The 21021-nt window shown below is 41.0% G+C and overlaps 1 protein-coding gene across 3 annotated transcripts in view; it reads left to right on the top strand.

Moving 5' to 3' along the window:
• SCAI (suppressor of cancer cell invasion) overlaps positions 1–21021 on the top strand; it is a 194084-nt gene that overhangs the window by 63387 nt on the left and 109676 nt on the right. For 2 of the 3 annotated variants that reach the window (XM_030817808.1, XM_030817809.1), the window contains exon 3: positions 15252–15320. The exons of the other annotated variant lie outside the window; for it this stretch is intronic. In XM_030817808.1, the coding sequence (XP_030673668.1) occupies positions 15252–15320 (69 nt within the window). The remainder of the gene's footprint in view (positions 1–15251; positions 15321–21021) is intronic. 3 annotated transcript variants of the gene reach the window in all.

Here is a 21021-nt window from a genome sequence, read left to right as displayed (position 1 = left end):
AACTGAGTGCCTTTAACAGCACCCAAGTCACCTCTTGAATGCTTTGCTGCTTAGAAATTTCTTCCACCAGATACCCTAAATCATCTCTCTCAAGTTCAAAGTTCCACAGATCTCCAGGGTAGGGGCAAAATGCCACCAGTCTTTTTGCTAAGACATGACAAGAGTTGCCTTTGCTCCACTTCCTAACAAGTTCCTTATCTCCATCTGAGACCACCTCAGCCTGGATTTTATTGTCCATATCACTATCAGCATTTTGGGCAAAGCCATTCAACAAGTCTCTATGGAGTTCCAAACTTTCCCACATTTTCCTGTCTTCTTCTGAGCCCTCCAAACTGTTCCAACCTCTGCCTGTTATCCAGTTCCAAAGTCACTTCTACATTTCAGCAAGCCCCACTCCACTGGTACCAATTTACTGTATTAGTCCATTTTCATGCTGCTCACAAAGACATACCTGAGACTTGACAATTATAAAAGAAAGAGGTTTAATTGGACTTACAGTTCCATGTGGCTGGGAAGGCCTCACAATCATGACAGAAGGCAAGGAGGAGCAAGTCACATCTTACATGGATGGCAGCAGGCAAAGAGATAACTTGTACAGGGGAACTCCCCTTTTTAAAACCATTGGGTCTCATGAGACTTATTCACTATCAAGAGAACAGCATGAGAAAGACTTGCCTCCGTGATTCATTTACTCCCACTGGATCCCTCCCACAACACGTGGGAATTCAAGATGAGATTTGGTTGGGGACACAGTCAAAACATATCACAGTGGATTGTGATTGATGGTATAAATTATCAGCTTTAGTATTTACTACCTTGTATTGACTGTTTATGGGCACTTTCTGTGACATAATGTTATGAATATTGTCTAACAGAATCTTCATAATACCTTTATGAGGGGTAAATAATATAATCTCTGTTTTGGAGTTGAAGAAATCCCAAAGCTGAGAAAAGTTAAATAACATGCCCAAAGTAAAATAGCTAGTAATTCGAGTCATTCCTTGAGAGGTAGATCTGATAACCAAAATCAATTTCTAAAAATTGTTTTAGTGATTCTTTTGGGTCTCATAATATTTTTTTCAAAGAGTGATTTTTAATCACTGGGTAGGGGAAAACCTGAAAATACTTTTACTTATGTTTTAAGGAAAAGGAGAGGTAGGATCTATGGGATTTGAAATACTGGGATAACTCAGGATCAGACAACCCTATTTCACAATATTTGTGTTTTTATCTAAGGATGCATACTATGAGGGTCTTTTGGGAAGAAGAGTGTGACTTTGGGGGTTTTTTTCTAACTGTGTAATTCTGGAGAAATAACTTACTTAAGCCTGTTTTTTTCATCTCTAAATTCTGGTGACAGTGCCTACCTTTTAGGAGTGTGCAGATGATAAGTACATAAAATGCCTGGCATAGTTTCTGGAGCGTGGGAGCTTGATTTCTCCTGTACCCTGCCCCCTGCCTTTTTCTTCCTCCTTCCAGCTACAGGTGACTAAGGATCCAAGGAACTGGAGGGCGATTTCTTTTTTTTAGATAACTTCCCTCTAGTTAAGCAATCCCAGATTTTAAGCTGCTTTTGGTAGTATGTAGACAATCAAGGTACCTTTTAGAATTCACATGGCATCTTGTTTATTGCTGTAATTCAAGGAATAATTCATGTGCTTTGTTAAGTATTGTGCACATATTCCCTTTACAGACTTTGGGGTCTAATTCCTGCTTTCGTAATCGAATGCTGAATGAAAACTGAGGGTCAATAACTGTCTTTATTTCTTACATCCTTCTCCTCATGTTCCGTGAAATACTAGTTTTTTTTTTTTTAAGTCACCAACATGTTTGCCAGTGCATATGAATTTGGATGCTAACAGGGATTTCTTAAGCACCATCTTGTAATTTCTATAACTGTCATTGTGTCAAACAGGATAGTAGTGTCATTTACAGACTCAAAGACTGGGAATTCTTGAACTAATGAGTTGTTAATTAAGGTAGGTTAAAAAAAACCCAGGCATTTTTATATGAAGATGCTTTCTCTATGAAATTTGATTAAACAGTATAGCATTTAACTAGTAAGTGTGAAAAATTATTTACTAAGGAGCAAGGAACAGGATTTAAAAGAAGTACAACCAACTTCCAGTTATAGATGTCTGAGGAGCCTTTTCAATTATATGCTGATCTTCTCTCCCTTTTAATATCCTATTATGTACCATATAATGAAGCTTAATAAGGCTCACAATTTAAGCATTAATGATTGATTTAACCAAAGATATATAATTATTAGCTTACATAACCCCAAATAATGATACAATTAACAATAATATAACTAATGATGGGGGGAGGCACTCTGGGAGCTATAAGACAACAAAATCCTTATTTGCCATTTACAGAAAATCTATAATATCAAAAATAGATGAATCAAGCAATTGCAAGAAAAGCTTATTATATAGGAAAATAGAGGAAATTATTATCAAAATAGATGAATATCAAAAATAGATGAATCAAGTAATTGCAAGAAAAGCTTATATAGGAAAATAGAGGAAACTCTTATCAAAATAGATGAATATCAAAAATAGATAAATCAAGCAATTGCAAGAAAAGCTTATTATATAGGAAAATAGAGGAAACTATTATCAAAATAGATGAATCAAGCAATTGCAAGAAAAGCTTATTATATACGAAAATAGCGGAAACTACCAGGTAAAACAGAAGAATTGAAAGTTTTTTGATTTTTGGTTTTTCTTACATTTTAGAGACAGGGTCTTGCTCTGTCCCCCAGGCTAGAGTACAGTGGTGCATTTATGGCTCACTTGAACTCCTGGGCTCAAGTGATCCTCTTGCCTCAGATTCCCAAGTAGCTGGGGCTACGGGTGTGCACCACCACGTCCACCTAATTTTTAGATTTTTTATAGGAGTCTCACTATGTTTCCCAGGCTGGTCTCAAACTCCCAGGCTCAAGTGACTGTCCTGCCTTGGCCTCTCAAAGCACTGGGATTGGGAGTGTGAGCCACCGTGGCTGGCCTAACAGTGGGAAGCTGTTGATGCTGGCAGTATGGGGGTGGTGGGGGGAAGGGTGAACCAGCAGACTACTGTCTTTAAGTGTTTGTGGGTAATGTTGACTTTTTTTGAGACAGAGTTTCACTCTTATCACTCAAGCTGGAGTGCAGTGGCGTGATCTCAGCTCACTGCAACCTCCACCTCCTGGGTTCAAGCGATTCTCCTGCCTCAGCCTCCCGAGTAGCTGGGATTATAGGCATGTGCCACCATGCCTGGCTAATTTTTTGTATTTTTGGTAGAGATGCGGTTTCACCATATTTGCCAGGCTGGTCTTGAACTCTTGACCTTAGGTGATCTGCCCACCTCGGCCTTCCAAAGTGCTGGGATTACAGATGTGAGCCAACAAGTCCAGCCTAATGTTGACTTTTTTATTGTTTATATATTATTTTGACAAAAATAAAAGTTAACTATGAGAAAAGAAAAATAGAAATATAAGCAATCCAAAAAAGTGAAGACAACTCACAAAAAGGAATAATGTATTTGCCAATCATTTATCTGGCAAGGTGTTTTTTATCTAGAATGTGTAATGAACTCTTAAAATGAAATAATAAAAAGAAAACCCATTAAAAAAATACACCAAAGGCTGGGTGCGGTAGCTTACGCCTGTAATCCCAGCACTTTGGGAGGCAGAGAGGGGTGGATCACTTGAGGTCAGGAGTTCGAGTCCAACCTGGCCAACATAGTGAAACACTGTCTGTACTAAAAATACAAAAATTAGCCAGGCGTGTTGGCAGGTGCCTATAATCCCAGCTACTTGGGAGGCCAAGGCACAAGAATAGCTTGAACTTAGGAGGCAGAGGTTGTAGTGAGCCAAGATTGCACCACTGGACTCCAGCCTGGGTGACAGAGCAAGGCTCCATCTCATAAATAAATAAATAAATAAATGTCAAGTATCTGAGTAGACATTCTTCGAAGGAAATATACAAAGCCCCAGTAAACACATGAAAAGCCATCAGGGAAATCCAAATCTCTCTAGACAGATAATAACAAGCATTGTTGAGGATGTGGAGAAGTACAATACTTCATACATTGCTGCATGTGTGAAATGGTACATTCACTTTGGAAAATAGTCTGGTAGCTCCTAACAAGGTTAACATAGAGTTGTCAGATGACCCTGCCATTCTACTAGGAGGTATACCCCCAGAAGAAATGAAAACATGTCTATACAAAATCTTGTAGGCAAATATTTGTAGCAGTATTATTCATAGTAGCCAAAAAGTGAAAGTCTGTTCATCAACTGATGAGAAACAAAATTTGGCGTATCCATACAACAGAGTATTACAAGGAGAAACAAATATAACCAATCAGTTACTGCTTAAAGAAAAAGTAACTTTTCTTTCTCTTTTGAGGAAAAGTTTATTCTTTTCTTACCTGTCATGCATCCAATTATTGTAGACAAAACATGAAATGTAGGAAAGCAGAACTGTCACGGAATAGATCGTATGACCATATGAGTAGGGACTGGCTCTGTCACCCAAGCTGGAGTGCAGTGGCGCTCCCACCTCACCTTCCCGAGTAGGTGAGACTACAGGCACACACCATCATGCCTGGCTAATTTTTTCATTTTTTTGTAGAAAAATGGAGTTTCTGCTGGGCATGGTGGCTCACGCCTGTAATCCCAGCACTTTGGGAGGCCAAGGCAGGTGGATCACCTGAGGTCAGGAGTTTGAGACCACCTGGCCAACACGGAGAATGAAACCCCATCTCTACTAAAAATTTGCATTAGCCAGGTGTGATGGCATTTGCCTGTAGTCCCAGCTACTAGGGAGGCTGAGGCAGGAGAATCGCTAGAAACCGGGAGGCAGAGAGTTGCAGTGAGCTGAGATCATGCCACTGCACTCCAGCCTGGGTGACAGAGTGAGACTGTCTCAAAAAAAGAAAAGAAAAGAAAAGAAAAATGGTGTTTCGCCATGTTGGCCAGACTGGTCTCAAACTCTTGAACTCAAAACAATTTGCCTGCCTCGACCTCCCAAAGTGCTGGGATTACAGAGGTGAGCCACCGCCCAGCCATCCATGTTTCCTTTTTTCTTTCTTTCTTTTTTTTTTTGGAAGTGCAGGCCACAAGGACAGTTTTTTTGTTTTGTTTTTTTTTTGAGATGACTTCTCACTCACTGTGTGGCCTAGGCTGGAGTACAGTGGTGCAATCTTGGCTCACTACAACCTCCGCCCCCTGGGTTCAAGTGATTCTCCTACCTCAGCCTCCTGAGTAGCTGGGATTACAGGCGGGTGCCACCACGCCCAGCTAATTATTGTATTTTTAATAGCGATGGGGTCTCACCATGTTGGCCAAGCTGGTCTGGAACTCCTGACCTTAAGTGATCTGCCTGCCTCGGCCTCCCAAAGTGCTGGGATAACAGGTATGGGCCACCACGCCTGGCCCATAAGTATCTTTCAATGGGTTATTTTTATTGTTGTTGTTCTGCTTAGTACAGATTAACCCAACATTTGATGACTAACAGCCTTCTGTCAGAGTATGCTGAGATGTTGCTCGAGTGTCCCGTGATGATTTTCATTTTGTTTGTATTTATACTACATACATAGACTGTTGGCCACTGTTGCTCGCATCTTTGTATATGATCGATCAACAAGGAAATGTCTGTTGGCCGGGTGTGGTGGCTCACACCTGTAATCCCAGCACTTTGGGAGGCCAATGAGAGTGGATCGCTTGAGGTCAGGAGTTCAAGACCAGGCTGGCCAACATGGTGAAACCTCATCTCTACTAAAAATACAACAAGGCCAGGCGTGGTGGCTCATGCCTATAATCCCAGCACTTTGGGAGGCCGAGGCGGTTGGAAAACTTGAGGTCAGGAGTTCAAGACCAGCCTGGTCAACATGGTGAAACTCTGTCTCTACTAAAAATACAAAATTAGTCGGGCATGGTGGCACATGCCTGTAATCCCAGCTACTTGGGAGGCTGAGGCAGGAGAATCACTTGAACCTGGAGGTGGAGGTTGTTGTGAGCGGAGATCATGCCACTGCACTCCAGCCTGGGCAACAGGAGCGAAACTGCATCTCAAAAAAAAAAAAAAAAAAAATTAGCTGGGCGTGGTGGCGCATGCCTGTAATCCCAGCTACGTGGGAGCCTGAGGCAGGAGAATTGCTTGAACCTGGGAGCAGAGGTTGCAGTGAGCTGGGAGATCATGCCACTCACAGAGTAAGTGAGAAGCCGTCTCAAAAAAAAAAGAATGAAACATCTCTGTGGCCTGCACTTCTTTACAGACTAAGTAGAAATATAGACCTAATAGCTTGTTGATTGGTGATTGAGGCTTTTGCCTACATATGTTGTTTCCTCTTGAGTTTTGGTGTTATAAATAAATAAATGGTGATTTAAATGAAACTGCATTGTATTTTCTGCCTCTGTGAGTTCTCTACTGGAGACAGTTTGAATGAATTGTTAGGAGTAGGCGGCTTTGAGTCATGCTTCCTTACATCTGTCTCCAGTTTCATATTTTGGATGCTTTCTTTCATTTTGTATATTTTTGTATTTCCTGCCCCATTAGCTTTATAAATAGTCATTCCATGCATCTTGTTTGTATGTATTGTTTTTAGATAACCAACTAACTGGACCTTAGTTTTTCATCTTTTATTTTTTTTGAGATGGAGTTTCACTCTTGTTGCCCAGACTGAAGTGCAGTGGTGTGATTCTGCAACCTCTGCCTCCTGGGTTCAATCAATTCTCCTGCCTCAGCCGCCCGAGTGGCTGGGATTACAGGCATGCGCCACCATGCCTGGCTAATTTTGTATTTTTAGTAGAAACGGGGTTTCACCATGTTGGTCAGGCTGGTCTCGAACTCCTGACTTCGGGTGATCCGCCCACCTCGGCCTCCCAAAGTGTTGAGATTACAGGCATGAGCCACCGTCTCTGGCCAGTTTTTCATATTAATAATATAAGAGTTTAGATTTTATTGGGTTTGTATTTAAATTAGATCAAGTTTGGATTTGGGAACCAGCATAACTGCAAGCCTGGATATCCATAGGAGATTCTATCTGTTCTTTGCCACTGAGAGAAGTAGTAACTATTCTGAAAATAAGGCAGAATGAGGCCAGGCTCATGCCTGTAATCCCAACACTTTGGGAGGCTGAGGTGGGCGGATCACTTGAGGTCAGGAGTTCGAGACCAGCTTGGCCAACATGGTGAGACCCCCATCTCTACTAAAAATACAATAATTAGCCGGGCATGGTGGTACATGCCTGTAATCCCAGCTACTCAGGAGGCTGAGGCAGGAGAATCGCTTGAACCTGGGAGGTGGGGGTTGTAGTGAGCCAAGATTGTGCTGCTGCACTCCAACCTGAGTGACAGAGCGAGACTCTTATCTTTTTTTTTTTTTTTGATATAGAGTCTCGCTCTGTCACCCAGGCTGGAGTGCGGTGGCGCGATCTTGGCTCGCTGCAACCTCTGCCTGTCGGGTTCAAGCAATTTTCCTGCCTCAGCCTCCTGAGTAGCTGGGACTACAGGTGCGTGCCACCACACCCAGCTAATTTTTTGTATTTTTAGTAGGGACTGGGTTTCACCGTGTTAGCCAGGATGATCTCGATCTCTTGACCTCATGATCTGCCCACCTTGGCCTCCCAAAGTGCTGGGATTACAGGCATGAAGGCATGAGCCACCACGCCTGGCAACTCTATCTTAAAAAAAAAAAAAGGAGAACAAGAGTGCTTAAGGAAATTGAGAGCATTTGGAAGAATAGGAAGAATAGAAGCCTGCAGTCTGTGAGTGAAATGTGAGGGTATTTGACTAATCGTACAGGGAAAAAAACCTTTCAGAGTGATTAAATCCTGTACTCTTCATTTTATTTACACATTTATTTTATTTTTATTTTTGTTTCTTTTTTATCTTTACATTACATTTATTTTAAAAGTGCCCTTGTATAAGTGTCTTTTTGCTGCATAAACAGAGTCATAGGATAGACATTGCTCCAAAGAAGATATACAAATAGCCAATAAGCAGGTGAAAAGATGCTCAACATCACTTGTCATTAGAGAAATGCAAATCAAAACTACACTAATTCATATGGCTGCTATCAAGAAGGTATGATAGTAATAAATAGAAAATAACAAGTGTTGAGCAACATGGAGAAGTTGGAGCTCTTGTGCACTGTTGGTGGGACTATGAAATGATATAGCCACTATGGAAAACAATATGGCAGTTCCTCAAAAAATTAAAAATAGAATCCTCATATGATCCAGCAATTCTACTTCTAGGTTTATACCCAAAATAATTGAGAGCAGGTTCTTTATGAGATATTTGTATACCCATGTTCATAGCAGCATTATTCATAGTAGTTATAACATGGCAGCAACCTATACGTCCATCAGTGGATGAATGGAGAAGCAAAATATGGTATATAAAAACAAGGGCATATGATTCAGCCTTAAAAAGGAAGGAAATACTGATATATGCTACACCATGCACCATGGATAGATCATGAGGACATAATGCCAAGTGAAATAAGCTAGACACAAAAAGACAAATACTGTATGATTCCACTTACATGATATTCTTAGAGTGGTCAAACCTATCGACAGAAAGTAGATTGGTGGCTGCCAGGGGCTAGGAGGAGGGGAAAATGGGGGAGTTATTATGTAATGGGTATAGAATTTCAGTTTTACAAGATGAAAATGGAGATGGATGGTGGTGATGGCTATATAACACTATGGATGTATTCAATACCACTGAACTGTACACTTAGAAATGGTTAAGATGGTAAATATGTATATTTTACCACAATAAAAAAATAAAAAAATAAGTCATAGGAATAAATTTTTAAAAGCTATTTTCTGCATTTTTCAATTTTTTCTGTTTTATTTCTTCATTTATACTCAGTTATTAAATACTGTTTGCTTCATTGTTATTTTTGTACATTGGAGAAGAAATTTTTAATGTAACTATATCTTTTCTCAGTAATAAGAATCTTACTATCTCACACCTGTAATCCCAGCACTTTGGGAGGCCAAGGCGGGTGGATCACGAGGTCAGGAGATCGAGACCATCCTGGCCAACATGGATTCAACATAGAAACCCCGCCTCTACTAAAAATACAAAAGTTAGCTGGGCATGGTGGTGCCTGCCTGTAGTCCCAGCTACTCGGGAGGCTGAGGCAGGAAAATCGCTTGAACCCAGGAGGCAGAGGTTGCAGTGAGCTGAGATTGCGCCACTGCACTGCAGCCTGGTGACAGAGCAAGACTCTGTCTCAATAAATAAATAAATAAATAAATAAAGAATCTCTACTATCCCCTGTCCCTTGCCCTCTTTAGTTTTCCATTCTGGCACTGGCCTTGAAACAAATGCATGCAGATCTGTATGCCTTAAGCAGTGAAAGTAATATATTCTTTTGCCCTGAACACCTCATGCTAATCAGAACTTAGTTTCCTCAATAAGTATCGACTAATTATACCAGTGTGCACTAGAGAAAATGCAGAATACAGCAAGCGGAGCCAACATTTACTCTGATTAACCAACACTCCTTTTGCTCTGTGTATGAAGCAATTGTGTGTTCTCTTTTTTTTCTGCCTTTTTTCCCTTTCACTGCAGTGCTTTCTGCTAGGTTGTGCTGTGTCTGAGTTGAATGAGTACTGGAATTTGTGTAGTTGTATGTGTTAGAGAAACATCTCTCTTTTTCTATATTTGATAGGCAAAATGATGTTTTCATAGTCTTGTGGGCAATATTTTACAAATGGCCTTCTGGCTGTGTATCACTGCTGCTCTATGCCAAAACTCCTTTGGCTTCCTTTTCTTAAACTCTCTGCCCTCATGGTATTATTCAGTTTCTTTATACATGATCAACAAGAAGTTTGGTACCTATGCATTTCTCTTTTCATTATTATTATAGCATGTAACTTTTTTTCTTTGAGTTAGAGTCTCATTCTGTCACCCAGGCTGTAGTGCAGTGGTACAGTCATGTTCACTGCGGCCTAGAACTCCTGGACTCGAGCGATCCTTCCACCTCAGCCTCCTAATAGCTAGGACTATAGGCACACAACACCATGCCAGACTAATTAAAAAAAAAAAATTTTATAGAGATAGAGTCTTGTGATAGTGTGTTAGTCCGTTTTCACACGGCTAATAAAGACACACCTGAGACTGGGTGATATAAAGGAAAAGAAGTTTAATGGACTCACACCTCCATGTAGCTAGGAGGCCTCCCAATCATGGTGGAAGGTGAAAAGCACATCTTATGTGGTGGCAGACAAGAGAGAAAATGAGAACCAAGCGAAAGGGGTTTCCTCTTATAAAACCATCGGATCTTGTGAGACTTGTTCACTACCATGAGAACAGTATGGGGGAAACCGCCCCCATGATTCAATTATCTCCCCACCGGGTCCCTCCCACAACACATGGGAATTATGGGAGCTACAATTCAAGATGTGATTTGGGTAGGGACACAGCCAAACCATATCAGATATTGCCCAAGCTAGTCTTGAACTCTTGGCCTCAAGCGATCTTCCTACCTTGGGATTACAGGCATGAGATTACAGGCGTGAGCCACCATGCCTGGCCTTGTAATTTAACTTCAGTAACATGTTGGAATAAGACAAAAAGATTGTTTTGGCCTGGTGTGGTGGCTCACTCTTGTAATCCCAGCACTTTGGGAGGTCGAGGTAGGTGGATCACTTGAGGTCAGGAGTGTTAGACCAGCCTGGCCAACATGGTGAAACCCTGTCTCTACTAAAAATACAAAAACTAGTTGGGTTTGGTGGCAGGTGCCTGTAATCCCAGCTACTCGGAGGCTGAGGCAGGAGAACTGCTTGAATCCCGGAGGTGGAGCTTGCTGTGAGCTGAGATTGCACCACTGCACTCAAGCCTGGGCAACAGGGCGAAACTATGTCTCCAAAAAAAAAAAAAAAGATTGTTTTTAGAAAATAATTTGTGTATAATTCATGATAATTTTATGCTATCCTTGATACATGAAGATGCTTCACACTGTGGTAAGGACCAGCTTTTAGAGCTCTGTCATTTGTTCCCATTATAGGAATGCCATCTGTACCAAGTGGTAGCTATTCTGTTTATACTGAATATGGCAAAACCATCATCATCACCCCTCACATATACACACATATTCAACACTTTCTGTACTTGGTATTTTTCAATTTGTGCTGTTTCGGAGAATATTTGCAACAATTTTGAAACTAACAATTACATGGTATAGTGTAATTTATAGCACAGTTTCATATCTGTTAGTTCATTTTATTGTCCAACAACTTTAAGAGCTAGGTATTATTAATATTCTGTTTTTACAGCTGGGACATGTGATAGTATTTTATGCTCATGCTTAATTATACAGCCATTCTATCTCTTTTTATGTTTTTTAAAAATATGAGCTCATGGCCGGGCACGGTGGCTCACGCCTGTAACCGCAGCACTTTGGGAGACCGAGATGGGCAGATCACCTGAGGTCAGGAGTTCGAGACTAGCCTGGCCAACATGGCGAAACCACATCTCTACTAAAAGTACAAAAATCAGCCGGGTGTGGTGGCTGGCGCCTGTAATCCCAGCTACTCAGGAGGCTAAGGCAGGAGAATTGCTTAAACCTGGGAGGCGGAGGTTGCAGGGAGCTGAGATCACACAACTGCACTCCAGCCTTGGTGACAAGAGCGAGACTCCGTCTCAAAAAAAAAAAAAAAAAAAAAGGCCGGGTGCAGTGGCTGGTGCCTGTAATCCCAGCACTTCGGGAGGCTGAGGCGGGCAGATCACAAGGTCAGGAGATCGAGACCATCCTGCCTGACATGGTGAAACCCCGTCTCTACTAAAAATACAAAAAAATTAGCCGGGCGTGGTGGCGTGCGCCTGTAGTCCCAGCTACTCGGGAGGCTGAGGCAGGAGAATGGCGTGAACCTGGGAGGTGGAGCTTGCAGTGAGCCAAGATCACACCACTGGACTCCAGCCTGGGTGACAGAGCAAGACTTCGTCTCAAAAAAAAAAAAAAAAAAAAAAATCTGAGTTCATAACAAAATGATCCCTTTCTTAGCATGTGATTTCCATAAATGCTCTCCTTTCTTTGTCAGAATAAATCTTTTTGTTTTTTAATTTTTTTTTTTCTTGAGATGGAGTCTCGCTCTGTCTCCCAGGCTGGAGTGCAGTGGCATGATCTTGGCTCACTGCAACCTCTGCCTCTTGGGTTAAAGTGATTCTCCTGCCTCAGCCTCCCGAGTAGCTGGGGTTACAGGCGCATGCCACCACGCCTGGCTAATTTTTTGTATTTTTAGTAGAGACAGGAGTTTCACCATGTTGACCAGGTTGGTCTTGAACTCCTGACCACAAGTTTTCCAACCGCCTTGGACTCCCAAAGTGCTGGGATTATAGGCGTGAGCCACCGCGCCTGGTCAAATTTTTTGTTATATTTTTATTTTCTTTCCTATGTACTTCCTTTCTTTTCTCTGCCTGTTTACCTTTTCAGTCTGACCACAGAGTTGTTCCTTATGTTTTTGAAACATCACTAAATGCAGAATAATAGTGATGGTGATATTATATATTATGTAGTGTTTTCAAACTGATTTTACAGCTGAAATCTTATTTTTATCTTCACAACAGGTATCTGAGGTAAGCAAGCCAAGTGTAAATTTATTTTTAATTTTTTATAAAAAAATGTTACAGAATAATCGAGATGGGGTTTTGCCATGTTATTCAGGCTGGTCTTGAACTCCTGGCTTCAAGCAGTCTGTCTGTCTTGGGCTCCCAAAGTTCTGGGATTAGAGGCATAAGCCACCATGCTCAGCCTCTTTGTTTTTTGTTTTATTTTGTGTTTTTTTGTTGTTGTTATTGTTGTTCAGACAGGATCTGACTCTGTCACTCAGGTTGGAGTGTGGTGGCTCAATCAGCTCACTGTAACCTCAAACTCCTAGGCTGAAGGGATCCTCCTGCCTCAGCTTCCCGAGTAGCTGGGACTACAGGTGCATGCCATCATGCCTGGCTAATTTTTTAATTTTTGTAGAGATGGGGTCTTGCTTTGTTGCTCAGGTTGGTCTTGAAAATCTAGCCTCAAGCGATCCTCCTGCCTTGGCCTCCCAAAGTGCTGGGATTACAGGTGTGAGCCACCATGCCTGGCTTGTAAATTTCTTGTTTTGCTGGATTAAAAACTTGCAATCAAAGTGTTAACTAAAGTTATTTTTGGTTAAAATCACATAACTAGTAATTGTTAGCAACAGAAATACTCGGGCTTTTGTGCTGTATCAGGGCCCTTTTCACTGCCGTTATGACTCCACTTTATGCATACTGGTATAATGTAATGCAGACTTAACATTATTTTCTCTCAAGATTTCTTTCAAACTTTCATATTACCAACTACTTACTCAGAATTCAATCCAGAGAGGCAGTTTTTCTTGTTGCTTTGTCACAAACTTCCTATAAAAAGTAATTATCAACAAGGCAGGTCAATAATTTGCCAAATTTTCTTTACTCAGCAAAACATGTCTTTGAGCAGTTGTCCCTGCTCGTTGTTGTTTTGCTTGTTTGCCCATTTTGTAATCTGTGTAAGGACTCTATCGATGTATTATGTATCTATGTATTAGTTTCCCAGGCCTGCTGTAACAAATGAAAGGGTATTGAACTTCATTAGTTGTCAGAGAAATGCAAATTAAGACCAAAATGAGAAATGACAAGCTAGGTGGCTTAAAACAACAGAAATTTATGCTTTCATAGTTCAGGAGGCCAGAATCCAAAATTAAGTGGTTGCAGAATTGGTTCCTTCTTAGCGACTCAGAAGGGAAATCTGTTCCAGGCCTCTCTCCCGGCTTCTGATGGTTGCCAGCAATCCTTGGCGTTCCTTGGCTTGCAGCTGTGTGATTTTGATCTCTGCCTCCGTCTTCACGTGGCTGCCTTCCCTCTTGTCTGTCTTCACATGGCACTCTCCCTTCCCTGTGTGTCTGTCTGTGTGTCTCCTGCTCTTTAAGGACAGCAGTCACATTGTGTTCAGGGCCCACTCTACTCCAGCATGACATCGTCTTAACTTAGGCCTTAATTACATCTGCAAAACACCTCTTTCCAAAGAAGGTCCTGTCCCGTTCACAGGTACCCGAAGTTAGGACTTCAACATATCTTTTAAGGGGGACACAGTTCAACCCATTAAAATATATGTTCTTTTTCCTTTGTCTCTACTTCTATTCTTGTGATATGTTTACGCATGTGCTTCCCACAAGTGTCTGTTGAATTGATCTTGTTTATAGATTTCCAATCTCCCCACATAATTTATATATACAGTCGTGTTGCCTAGCAACAGGGATATGTTCTGAGAAATGTGTCATGAGGCAATTTTGTTGTGCAAATATCATAGAGTGTACTTAACACAAACTAGATGGTATAGCCTTCCTACATACCTAGGCTTCATGGTATAGCCTGTTGCTCCTGGGCTGCAAACCTGTACAGCATGGTCCTGTACTGAATACTGTTGGCAATTATACAACGTTAAGTACTTGTATATCCAAACATATCTAAACATAGAAACGGTGCAGTAAAAACACAATGTAAGAGATTAAAAAATGGTTCCAAGCACAGCTGCATCTTTAAAAAAAATAAATAGGCCGAGCGCAGTGGCTCACGCCTGTAATTCCAGCACTTTGGGAGGCCGAGGCAGGCGGATCATGAGGTCAGGAGATTGAGACCATCCTGGCTAACACGGTGAAACCCCGTCTCTACTAAAAATACAAAAAATTAGCCGGGCGTGGTGGCGGGCGCCTGTAGTCCCAGCTACTCCAGAGGCTGAGGCAGGAGAATGGTGTGAACTCGGGAGGCGGAGTTTGCAGTGAGCCGAGATCGGGCCACTGCACTCCAGCCTGGGAGATAGAGCGAGTCTCTGTCTCAAAAAAAATAAAAAAAAATAAATAAATAAAATAAAAAATGGTATACCTATCAGGGCACTTACCATGAATGGAGCCTGCAGGACTGGAAGTTGCTCTGGGTGAGTCAGTGAGCAAGTGGTGAGTGAATGTGAAGGCCTAGGACATGACCATACACTTGTGTAGATTTTATAATCACTGTACACTTAGGCTACACTAAATTGATTTAAAAATTTTTTCTTTGTTCTTGGGAATATAGAAATATACTTAACCTTTATATGTGTTGACCTTTTATCCAGAAACTTTGCTAAACTCACTGGTTAATTCTGATAATTACATATCGATTCTTTTGAAATTTCTATGGAAATGTTCATGTTATGTACAAATAATAACAGCTTATATCTTTTTTGTTTTCTTTTTTTCTTTATTCAATACAGTATCAGAGGTTCTGGTGATAGCAGTCATTCACAATCTCAAGGGGAAAGATATCAACATTTCACTGAAAAGTATGATTTTTCCTATAGTTTTAAAATACATATCCTTTATAAAATTAATGAAGCTCCCTTTCTGTTCCTAGTTTGCTGAGTTGGTTTTTTTTTTCTTAATTGTGAGCCAATGTTAAATTTTACCAAATGTGAGTTGTGCATCTGTTGAGCAATTGTAGTATGATTTTTGTCCTTCATTCTACTTGTGTGATAAATTACAGTAATTGATTTTCAAATATCAAACCAACTTTACATTCCTAAAATAAGTCCAATTTTGTCATGTCCTTTTTATGTATTGCTGAATTGGACTTGCTAACATTTGGCTTAGTATATTTGCATCTATACTCATTAGTGAGAATGGCCTGTAATTTTGCTTTCTTATATCCCTGTTAGGGTTTGGTATCAAAATTATGTTGGCATCATAAAATGAGCTGAGGAATGTTCCTTCTTCTCTATTCTGTAAGAGTTTATGTAAGATTGCCTCTTTTTCTTTTGTCTTCTTTAGATGTTTTTTATAAATTTGCCAGTGAAACCACCTGGGTGTGGAGTTTTCATTGTGGGTAGGCTTTCAATTAGGCTGTCAATTTTTTAGTAGATCTAGAACTCTTCAAAATTTCTTTCTGTATCAGGTTTAGCAAAAAGTGTTTTTCTCAGTGTTTGTCTATTTTACTTAAATGTTCACGTTGATGGCATTAAGTTATTATAATATTCCTTTCGTGATCTTTTTGTTTTCAGCAGTGATATTCCTTTTTTTCATTCTTTTTTTTTTTTTTGAGACGGAGTCTCGCTCTTTCACCCAGGCTGGAGTGCAGTGGCGCGATCTCGGCTCACTGCAAGCTCTGTCTCCCAGGTTCACGCCATTCTCCTGCCTCAGCCTCCCGCGTAGCTAATTTTTTGTATTTTTAGTAGAGACGGGGTTTCACCATGTTAGCCAGGATGGTCTCGATCTCCTGACCTCGTGATCCACCCGCCTCGGCCTCCCAAAGTGCTGGGATTACAGGCTTGAGCCACCGGGCCCGGCCTTTCATTCTTGATATTAGTTATTCTCTGTTGTTGTTTTTTTTCCCCTGTGGGTCATTCTTGCCAGGGTTTTATTAGTCTTTTTAAAGAACTAACTTTATTTTGTTGACTTTGTTGTGTTCCTTATTTAATTAATTTCATCTGTGTAAATTTATTGCCCTGTATTTTCTTTGGGTTTAATTTGCTCTTATTGGCTGTTCATTTCCTAACCTCTTTTTAAATGTATCTGTTTAAAGGCCAGCCATTTCTCTCTAAGCATAGAATTATCTGTATCTATAAGCTTTAATTTTCATTGTGAATCAGTTCAGAATGTTTTCTACTTTTCATTATGATGTTTTTTGACCCGTGAATTATTTACATGGATATTTCTTAATTTCCAAACATGGGAATTTTTTTTTTTTTTTTTTTTTTTTGAGATGGACTTCCACTCTGTCACCCAGGCTAGAGTGCAGTGGCACGATCTTGGCTCACTGCAACCTCCGCCTCCTGGTTTCAAGTGATTTTCCTGCCTCAGCCTCCCAAGTAGCTGGGATTACAGGCACCCACCACCATGCCCAGCTAATTTTTGTATTTGTAGTAGAGACGGGATTTCACTATGTTGGCCAGTCTGGTCTCGAACTCCTGACCCCAGGTGATCTGCCCACCTCAACGTCCCAAAGTGCTGAGATTACAGGTGTGAGCCACTGTGCCCAGCTGAGAATTTTTTTAGTAATATTTTGGCTATTGATTTCTCACTTACTTGCAGTGTGGTCAGAAGGCATACTGTAATTTTAATTATTTGTGACAGTAGGGACTTGATTTATATCTAGCATAGAATTAGTATTTATTTACTTATTTATTTGAGATGGAGTATGAGAATTAGTGTTAATTAATTAATTTATTTGAACCATGGCACCCATCTAGAATTGGTCTTTATGATTGCTCCATGGGTATGTATATAAAAAAAGACATATTCTGCAGTTTGTAGATGTGTGGTTTTCTGTATTTCAGTTAGGTCGACTTTATTAATGGGGATTTTAAAAATCCTACTATCGTTAATCTTTTTTTATAGATAGATTCTTTTGTTAGTTACTGAGGGATATGTTCTAAAATTTCCCATGATGATTGTGGATTTGTCTGTTTCTTTGTTTAGTTTTATCCCTTTTTGTTTATATATTTTGAGGCTATGTTATTAGGTGCATATGATTTTTAGAAATATATTGAATTGGCTGGGCACGGTGGCTCACGCCTGTAATCCCAGCACTTTGGGAGACCAAGGCAGGGGGATCACCTGAGGTCTGGAGTTCAAGACCAGCCTGGCCAATATGGTGAAACCACATCTCTACTAAAAATACAAAACTTGGCTGGGCATGGTGGTGCATGCCTGTAATCCCAGCTACTTGGGAGGCTGAGGCAGGAGAATCACTTGAACCTGGGAGATGGAGGTTGCAGTGAGCTGAGATCCCGCCATTGCACTTCAGCCTGGGTGATAAGAGTGAAACTCTGTCTCAAAAAAAAAAAAAAAAAAGATAAAAGGGATATATTGAATTGAACACTTTGTCACTAGGGAATATTCTTCTCATCTATATTGATTTTTTTTTGGGGAGGCACTTAAAGTCAGTGTTGCCTGATAATAGCATAGCTACACTTCTTCCCTTTTGGTTGATGTTTCAAGGTATGTATTTTCCATACTTTGACTTTCAACCTTTTTCAATCTTTTACTCATGTATCAGTTTTTTTTTCTTAAATCCAATCTAATGGACTTCATCATTAAATTTTATTACTTAGTTCATTAAAATATATTGTAGCTACTGATATATTGTGTTTTAATTTTACTGTTATACTCTTTGCCTTCCATTTGTCCTGTCTTTTCTATATTCATTCTCTCTTTTTTTTTTCCTCCTTTGAGATTGATTCTCATTCTGTCACCCAGGCTAGAGTGCAGTGGTGCGATCTTGACTCACTGCAATCTTCACCTCCTGAGTGGCTGGGATTACAGGTGTGTGCCACCATGCCTATCTAATTTTTGTATTTTTAATAGAGATGGGGTTTTGCCGTGTTGGCCAGGCTGGTCTCGAACTCCTGATCTCAAGTGATCCGCCCACGTCAGCCTCCCAAAGTGCTGGGATTACAGGCGTGAGCTACCGCACCGGGCCCAATCTTCCGTTTTTTTGGGGAGTGGGGGGTTATAATTGAAACCATTCTATTGTTTGACTTCATTAGTACTTATACAGTGTTTTACTTTTTTTTTTTTTTTCCCGAGACGGAGTCTCACTCTCACACCAGGCTGGAGTGCAGTGGTGCGATCTGGACTCACTGCAACCTCCTACTCCCTGGTTCAAGTGATTCTCTTGCCTCAGCCTCCGGAGTAGCTGGGATTACAGGCACGCGCCACCATGCCCAGCTAATTTTTGTATTTTTAGTAGAGACAGGGTTTCAACATGTTGGCCAGGCTGGTCTTGATCTCCTGACCTCATGATCCACCTGTCTCAGCCTCCCAAAGTTCTAGGATTACAGGCATGAGCCACCGTGCCTGGCCTTTGTTTTGGTTTTTCTTTCTTTCTTTGTTTTTTTTCAATTTTGGCTCACTGCAACCCCCGCCTCCCAGATTCAAGCAATTCTCCTCCCTCAGCCTCCTGAGTAGCTGGGATTACAGGCATGTGCCACCACACCCGGCTAATTTTTGTATTTTTAGTAGAGATGGGGTTTCACCATGTTGGTCAGGCTGGTCTCGAACTCCTTTGACCTCGTGATCCACCCACCTTGGCCTCCCAAAGTGCTGAGATTATGGGCATGAGCCACTGTGCCCAGCCTGCTTTTTTTTTTTTTTTTTTTTAAAGATTTTAATATAGAGACTAGGCTGGGCACAGTGGCCCATGCCTGTAAATCTAGCACTTTGGGAGGCTGAGGCAGGAGGATTACTTGAGTCCATGAGTTTGAGACCAACTGGGCAACATGGGGAGATCATGTCTCTGCTAAAAAATACAAAAAATTAGCCGAGCATGGTGGTGCGCCTGGAGACCCAGCTACTCAAGAGGTTGAGATGAGAGGATGGCTTGAGCCTGGGAAGCGAAGGTTGCAGTGAGCCATGATCACGCCACTGCACACCAACCTGGGCAACATAGCGAGACTCTGTCTCCAAAAAAAAAAAAATCTAGAGATTAAGGCATGCTTTCCTGACTTAAAATTTAGTATAAATTATTATTTTTGTCACTTTCAGAATAGTGCAAGGACCTCAGCACACTTTAACTCCATTTATTCCCCTTTCAATTAATAGACTAACTTTTTTTCCATTCTTCTGTAAAACACATGCATATCTTCATGTTATAATGTCAATATTTGCTTATATTTACCCATACATTTCCTTTACCCTTGCTCTATATTTTTTTCCTATATCTCTAAGTTTCTTTTTTTGATTATTTTCCTTTTGCTTAAAGGACACTCTTCTTTCCTTTTGTTCTGCTGGTGATGAATTCCATATATATTTTTTTCTTTTCTTTTCTTTGTTTCATTTCTTTCATTTTGAGCTGGGTCTTGCTCTGTTGCCTCCAGTGGTGTGCAGTGACACTGTTGTAGCTCACTGCTACCTCAAACCCCTGTGCTCAAGCAGTCCTCCCACATCAGTCTCCTGAGTAGCTGGGACCACAGGTATGTGCTACCTACCATGCTTGGCTAGCTTTTTTTTTTGTAGAGTCAGGGTTTCACTGTGTTGCCCAGGCTGATCTCTTAACTTCTGGACTCAAGTGATCTGCCTTCCTCAGCCTTCCAGTTGTTGGGATTACAGGCGTGAGCCACTGGGCTCAGCCTTGAACAATATTTTTTTAAGTTTAGATTTTATATTACTTTGTCCAAAACTATTACCATAATCCATTTCAATTCATAAGACTGAAATAAATACTCGAGGTATTTGAAGTTCTGTTGGAGGTTTAGTTGAAGAGCAAGAATAAATGTAACATGGGTTTAGCCCTTAAGGCCTTTTTTTTTTTTTTTTTTTTTTTTTTTTGAAACGGAGTCTCGTTGTATCGCCCAGGCTGGAGTGCAGTCGCGCAATCTCTGCTCATTACAAGCTCCGCCTCCTGAGTTCATACCATTTTCCTGCCTCAGCTTCCAGAGTAGCTGGGACTACAGGTGCCCGCCACAACGCCCAGCTAATTTTTTGTGTTTTTAGTAGAGACGGGGTTTCCTCGTGTTAGCCAGGATGGTCTCAATCTCCTGACCTCGTGATCTGCCCACCTTGGCCTCCCAAAGTGCTGGGATTACAGGCGTGAGCCACCGTGCCCATCCAAGGACTTTATAATCTGGTATGACATGAGGCACAGGTTTCTGTAATATTAGAGTAGAATGTGATAAGTAGCAGCTACAAGAAAGAGTGGTATATTTATGAAATACTTGAATAGGAACACCGAAAAAGTCATGAAACACAAACTATTTGTCTTTTGCAACCTAGCTGTATTAGTCCATTTTCATGCTACTCATAAAGACATACCTGAGACTGGGAAGGAAAAGAGGTTTAATTGGACTTATAGGTCCACGTGGCTGGGGAGACCTCAGAATCATGATAGGAGGCGAAAGGTGCTTCTTGCATGGCAGTGGCAAGAGAAAATGAGGAGGAAGCAAAAGCGGACACCCCTGATAAAACCATCAGATCTCATGAGACTTATTCACTATCATGAGAATAACATGGGAAAGATGGCCCCATGATTCAATTACCTCCCCCTGCTTC

The sequence above is a fragment of the Nomascus leucogenys genome, chromosome 8, assembly GCF_006542625.1.
Source record: "Nomascus leucogenys isolate Asia chromosome 8, Asia_NLE_v1, whole genome shotgun sequence".
Lineage (NCBI taxonomy): Eukaryota > Metazoa > Chordata > Mammalia > Primates > Hylobatidae > Nomascus > Nomascus leucogenys.
The sequence above is the reverse complement of the archived record's forward strand: the minus strand, read 5'-3'. Positions and strand labels throughout refer to the sequence as shown.